At 55.8% G+C, this 7,073-nt stretch overlaps 1 protein-coding gene across 1 annotated transcript in view; it reads right to left on the bottom strand.

Moving 5' to 3' along the window:
* The window catches only part of COPS3 (COP9 signalosome subunit 3), a 72,492-nt gene extending 71,338 nt beyond the window's left edge, over positions 1-1,154 (bottom strand). The window contains exon 1 of the mRNA XM_068126466.2: positions 1,005-1,154. Within this exon, the coding sequence (XP_067982567.2) occupies positions 1,005-1,059 (55 nt within the window). The 5' untranslated portion in view covers positions 1,060-1,154. The remainder of the gene's footprint in view (positions 1-1,004) is intronic.
* Positions 1,155-7,073: the final 5,919 nt, after the last annotated feature.

The raw sequence follows: 7,073 nt of genomic DNA on the forward strand, positions 1-7,073 counted from the left end.
ACACACACACACACACACACACACACACACACACACACACACACACACACACACACACACACACACACACACACACACACACACACACACACACACACACACACACACACACACACACACACACTTGACTGTCACACACAAAGGCAGATTGACTGACACGCACAAAGGCAGATTGACTGACACGCACAAAGGCAGATTGACACACACACACACAAAGGCAGATTGACTGACACACACACACAAAGGCAGATTGACTGACACACACACGCAAATGCAGATTGACTGACACACACACACAAAAGCAGATTGACTGACACACAAAGGCAGATTGACTGACACACACACAAAGGCAGATTGACCGACCGACCGACACACACACACACACACACCATTTTGAATATTTGTACAGACAAGTTGTAATTTATTTGTTCGACAAATTTGTTTTACTCCGCAGGAAGTAATGCATTTAGCCAGTTATAAAATGTGACCATCGAGGAAATGTCACATCAATACAAGAAAATCGGGGCCTTGCCTTGGCTCACTGGATGAACCAGGGAACCACTGGTAGGTGTTGTTGGGCCCACGAAATATGTAAATTAGCCCATGGTTTGAACAAACTTGTGATCGCACAATTCCGCCATGCAGAGACTATTCCTACTAAGTTATGTCGAAACCGTGTGTGCAGTTTTAAAGAGGAAGATCCAATTGTTTACATACCGACTCACTGACACACGGACACCGCATGATGCTAATATCTCACCTGCCCTATGTTCCAGGTGAGCTAAGAAAATGAATAAAAGGGAAAACCATCAGCTCGGCGCATTTAGAGTGAAGATTGATCGCCTCGACTAGATAGATTTGTACCTCAGGCTCACGACTCGGAAAACCCACGCTATTCTCACATTGACGACAACAAGCTCACGTAAAAACAATACGATGCTGGAAACCATCTGCAAAACAAGCCTGCAGGAAAAAGAACGAACATATCACTCGTTCAGGCTCACCCTGAGAGGAAAGCTGTCGGACGCTGCTCACAAACTGCTCCAACGCGGACGCCATGATGGCGGCGACGAGCTCCACAGCGCCGCTTGGGCTTCCATTGGCTGCTCATGTGATTAACAGTTTCCATTTTAACAAACTTGCTTTCCAGCATCTATTTTGTTTATTTAGACTGATTTAATATCAACTTACGTGACATTTTATTTTAATGTTTTCTCTTATATTCTTTATTTTTCGTAAATATAAATGTTTTATATTAGAGATTAATTGTTTCATGTTTGTCCTTTCTGAACGGTGTAGTGGTGTCGGTTTTAGAGGTGGTATACAATATGTTTTTCAAACAATTCTTATAATTCATACCTAACGCTTAATATCACAAATGAATGCTTAAAATCAATAGATTTTGAGCATGATCATGTTAAATTAGATGAGGTACATCGAAAATAAGTACATTTCAAGAAATCACTTGATGAATCCAACCCGGGTACGGTCAGGCACGATGGGCCAAATGGCCTCTTCTTTTGCAAATATGGCTTTTTTTATACCACCAAAGGTACCAGCAGAGGTAATGGCTAAATCGAGAAAAAGGGAGGGGGTGGGAGGTGTGAGAGAGAGAGTTGGGAAGGGGAAGGGGAAAGGGGAAAGGGAAGGGGAAGAAAGAAAGGAGGGAAGGAAGAAAGGGAGGAGGGAAGGAAGAAAGGGAGGGAGAAGGAAGAAAGGGAGGAGGGAAGGAAGAAAGGGAGGAGGGAAGGCAGAAAGGGAGGGGGAAGGAAGAGAGGGGAAGGCAGAAAGGGCGGGGGAGGGGAAGGCAGAAAGGGCGGGGGAGGGGAAGGCAGAAAGGGCGGGGAAGGCAGAAAGGGCGGGGGAGGGGAAGGCAGAAAGAGCGGGGGAGGGGAAGGCAGAAAGGGAGGGGGAGGGGAAGGCAGAAAGGGAGGGGGAGGGGAAGGCAGAAAGGGAGGGGAGGGGAAGGCAGAAAGGGAGGGGGTGGGGGAGGCAGAAAGGGAGGGGAGGGGAAGGCAGAAGGGGAGGAGGAGGAGGAAGGCAGAAAGGGAGGGGGGGAAGGCAGAAAGGGAGGGGGAGGGGGAAGGCAGAAAGGGAAGGGGAGGTGGAAGGCAGAAAGGGAGGGGAGGGGAAGGCAGAGGGGGAGGGGGAAGGCAGAAAGGGAGGAGGAGGAAGGCAGAAAGGGAGGGGGAGGGGGAAGGCAGATAGGGAGGGGGAGGGGGAAGGCAGAAAGGGAGGGGGAGGTGGAAGGCAGAAAGGGTGGGGAGGGGAAGGCAGAAAGGGAGGGGGAGGGGGAAGGCAGAAAGGGAGGGGGAGGGGGAAGGCAGAAGGGGAGGGGGGAGGCAGAAAGGGAGGGGGAGGGGGGAGGCAGAAAGGGAGGGGGAGGGGGAAGGCAGAAAGGGAGGAGGAAGACAGAAAGAGAGGGGGGAAGGAAGAAAGGGGAGAAACAGAGAGGGGTATGGGAGAGAGAGGAGGAGGAGGAGAAACAGAGAGGGGTAGGGGAGGGAGAGAGGGGTAGGGGAGGGAGAGAGAAGGGGGAGGGAGAGAGAGGGGGGAGGGAGAGAGAGGAGGAGGGAGAGAGAGGGGGAGAAACAGAGAGGGGTAGGGGAGAGAGAGAGAGAGAGAGGGGGGGGGGAGAAACAGAGAGGGGTAGGAGAGAGAGAGGAGGGAGAAACAGAGAGGGGTAGGGAGAGAGGGGGGAGAGAGGTGGGAGAAACAGAGAGGGTAGGGGAGAGAGAGGGAGGGGGAGAAACAGAGAAGGGTAGGGGAGAGAGAGAGGGAGGGGAGAAACAGAGAAGGGTAGGGGAGAAACAGAGAGGGGGGGAGAAAGAGAGAGCGGGGAGCAAGAGAGAGGGGTGGGGAGAAATAGAGAGGGGGTGGGAGAAAGAGAGAGGGGGAGGGGAGAAAGAGAGAGGGGGGAGGAGAGAGAGAGAGAGGGGGGGGGGAGAAAGAGAGAGGGGGAGGGAGAAACAGAGAGGAGTAGGGGAGAGAGAGGGAGGGGAGAGAGGGGGAGAAACAGAGAGGAGTATGGGAGAGAGGGAGGGGAGAGAGGGAGAGAGGGGGGAGAAACAGAGAGGGGGAGGGGAGAGAGAGAGAGGGGTGGGAGAAACAGAGAGGGGTAGGAGAGAGAGAGAGAGAGAGGGGGGGGGGGGAGAAACAGAGAAGGGTCCGGGAGAGAGAGGGAGGGGAGAGAGGGGGAGAAACAGAGAGGAGTATGGGAGAGAGGGAGGGGAGAGAGGGAGAGAGGGGGAAGAAACAGAGAGGGGGAGGGGAGAGAGAGAGAGGGGTGGGGAGAAACAGAGAGGGTAGGAGAGGAGAGAGAGAGAGAGAGAGGGGGGGGGGGGAGAAACAGAGAAGGGTCCGGGAGAGAGAGGGAGGGGGAGAAACAGAGAAGGGTAGGGGAGAAAGAGAGAGGAGGGGAGAAAGAGAGAGGGGGGGGAGAAAGAGAGAGTGGGGGAGAAAGAGAGAGGGGGGAGAAAGAGAGAGGGGAGGAGAAAGAGAGAGGAGGGGAGAAAGAGAGAGGGGGAGGGAGAAAGAGAGAGGATGGGGGGGGGAGAAAGAGAGAGGGTGGGGGGGGGGGAAAGAGAGAGGGTGGGGGGGGGGGGAGAAAGAGAGAGGGCGGGGGGGGGGAACAGAGAGGGTAGGGGAGAGAGAGAGAGAGACATTGACATTTTATTCCTCTTTATTGCTCGGAATCGTTGTGTGCAAGGTAAATCAAACAAATACAGGCAGGTGACTGCGCAAATTCAAAAAGGTAAATTATAAATTCAATGTAAAAACACCATCAACAAGTTCACATAAAGGTGGGTTTTCACGGGACACGTGAACGGTTCGCGAAGGATGCGAATGTCGAAAAAATGGCAAAGTCCAACATTCGTATTTTAGGCTCCAAAAGTTCACCAAACATGCGCGGGGGGTTCGGAAGCGTCGTCAATTGCTCGCAGGAGTCGTTTTTTGTTCGGCGGGAATTTCAAAAGTTTGACACATATGGTATGGTTTGAAATACCATATGTGTCCCGAGGCCACGCCTTGCCCCCGGGCGTGGCTGGTCGGCCGAAAAGCGGGGCGTGTATCTCAGTTCCACCCTGCGCCTCGTGACGCCTTTGCTCCGGGCGTGGCCCGAGCTGCGCTTCCGCCTTCCACGCCCGGACACTTTCGCCACCCACTGGTGTGCGGAATTATTGCCCACTGACACTGTGTCCGCCACACACGCCCCCCCCAGAATTCCCGCGAACCTGAAGGGTGAGCTTGCGGGGAAGCCGGATGACCCGGCCAAAACGCCCCCTGGCGATGCGTGCAGGACTGGGGGGTAAGTTTTCAAAAGTTTGAAATACCCGCCGAACAAAAAACGACTCCTGCGAACAATTGACGACGCTTCCGAACCCCCGCGCATGTTTGGTGAACTTTTGGAGCCTAAAATACGAATGTTGGACTTTGCCATTTTTTCGACATTCGCATCCTTCGCGAACCGTTCGCGTGTCCCGTGAAAACCCACCATAAGGATGCCTTCACACACCACCGCTGCGAAAACAGTGTACAGTCACTGGATTGAAATTCAACGTGTACACTTGATGTGATAAAGGTTTTAAAAAGGTGAACAACATCAGAAACAGAATCACAAACATTTTGCATTTTGTGTTTCCTCGACAGGTATATAGCAAGCTTCGCCTTAGAGGACAAATAGTTGGCTAAAAGGCACTCATCTTTACACTGGTGGGAAATGCTAAAACCGAAAATAAAAACACAATGAGTAAAAGCTAAGCCTAGCCCCCGGATAACACGTGATAAAACTGTAAAAAGGGGTGCCAACAAGCAGTGAAATCCTCCAATGCGAGTGTGATTCTGCGGGTCTATCAGGAACAAGGGTTTTGACACACATACCATAAACAGAAGATTTTCCCATCAAATGGAAAGAGGTGAAACCTTGAAAATGATGCAAAAGCCCTGGAAAGGGATGGTGGGATAAGAGAGGGCCAGCTTCCACCTGTGGAGCTCATTTTAGCCTGGTTTGCTTGAAAAAGTGCAGAATCACAGAAAAATCCTCCCAATGACTCGAATGGACCTAACTCCAGTGGCCACAGGCACAGTAACTTCAGCAGCTGGTTTCCACTTGTAAGGAAGAGGGGTTCTAAAATCCTGAACCTTGGTGTATCCAACATCAATAAACTTTTGCATAAAGGTACGATCACTGCAGACCTCTTCAAAAATGGGGTTTAAAAAGATTGTGTGGTGCTGTGCACACACAATTTGTTTGCCAAGAAGGTAGGCCACAACGCTTTGTACAAACTGAAACACTTTAATAACAGCTCGCACGTAAGCACTGGGCGGGCTCGACTTTCGCACGTAAGCACTGGGCAGGCCCGAGCTGCGCTTCCACGCCCGGACACTCGCGCCACCCACTGGTGTGCGGAATTATTGCCCACTGACACTGTGTCCGCCACACACGACCCCCCCCCCCCCCCCCCCAGAATTCCCGCGAACCTGAAGGGTGAGCTTGCGGGGAAGCCGGATGACCCGGCCGAAACGCCCCCTGGCGATGCGTGCAGGACTGGGGGGTAGTGGGGCTGGGGGGTGCCGGGGGTCTGACCGCCGGGGAGCGGCCTCGATGCGGAGGCAGAGCTGCTTGCGGGGGGTGGTCCAGATCGAGGTGGGCCGGCTTGAGGCGGTCCACAGAGATACGATCCGGAGTACCGCCGATGTCCACGGTGAAATTCTTGTCCCCGGTCTCCAGCACGCGGAAGGGCCCGTCATATGGGGGCAGCAGCGGCGCCCGGTGGGCGTCGTGCCTGAAAAAACGTACTCCGCCGTGCGAAGCTCCGGAACGACGTGGGAGGACGGGCAACCGTGGTGTGCCGTCGGCACCGGGGCGAACCTCCTGGCGGTCTCCTGAAGGGTGGAGCGCTGTTGCGCCGCGGACCAAGGGGCTGTGGAGTCGGGGATAAATTCGCCCGGTACCCGCAGTGGTTGCCCGAAAACCAGCTCCGCCGAGGATGCGCGCAGGTCGTCCTTGGGCGCCGTCCGGAGGCCCAGCAGGACCCAGGGGAGCCTGTCGGCCCAGCTGCCATCGCGGAGGCTGGCCCGGAGCACGGCCTTCATTGAGCGATGGAAGCGCTCGCACAGGCCATTGGCCTGGGGGTGGTAAGCCGTGGTGCGGTGCAGCTTGACGCCGAGCCCTTGCGCCGCTGCTCCCCAGAGCCCCGAGGTGAACTGGGGGCCGCGGTCGGACGAGATGTCCGAGGGGGAGCTGAACCGAGCAACCCACATGACGATGAAGGCTTGCGCTACGTCAGCCGCAGCCGTCGCTGCCAATGGCACGGCCTCCGGCCACCGGGTGGTGCGGTCCACCATGGTGAGGAGGTGGGTGAAACCCCGCGAGGGGGACAGAGGTCCCACCAAGTCGACGTGGACGTGGTCGAACTGACTTTCGTGCACCCTAAACGGGGCCAACGGGGCTTGGGTGTGGCCGTGGACTTTCGCGCGCTGGCACGCGAGGCATGTCCTGGCCCAGTCGCGGACGTTCTTCCTGAGGCCATGCCAGACGAACTTCGCCACGACGAGCTTCTGGGAGGCCTTTGTGCCCGGGTGGGACAGGCCGTGGATGGCGTCAAAAACTGGGCGCTGCCAGCCAGCGGGCACGATGGGGCGAGGCCGGCCGAGGGAGACGTCGCACAAGAGGGCAGTGCCCACGACGTCGAATGGCACCTAGGTGACGCGGAGGCCCGTGACGGCGGGCTGCAAGGCCTGGACGTCGGGGTCGGCGGTCTGGTCCGCCGCCATCCAGGCATAGTCGATCCCGAGGTGGACCGCGTGTGCGACGGACCGGGAAAGGCAATCCGCCACCGGGTTGTCCTTACCCGTGACGTGACGGATGTCCATCGTGTACTCGGACACGGCAGAGAGGTGACGTTGCTGCCGGGCCGACCATGGCTCGGCGACCTTGGCCATCGCGAAAACAAGGGGCTTGTGATCGACGAATTCCGTGAACGGGCGGCCCTCGAGAAGATGGCGGAAGTGTCGGACCGCCAGGTGGAGCCCGAGCAGCTCGCGGTCGAAGGTGCTGTACCGGCGTTCGT

Source organism: Myxine glutinosa, chromosome 10 (genome assembly GCF_964187855.1).
Source record: "Myxine glutinosa chromosome 10, kmMyxGlut1.1, whole genome shotgun sequence".
Classification (NCBI taxonomy): Eukaryota; Metazoa; Chordata; class Myxini; order Myxiniformes; family Myxinidae; genus Myxine; species Myxine glutinosa.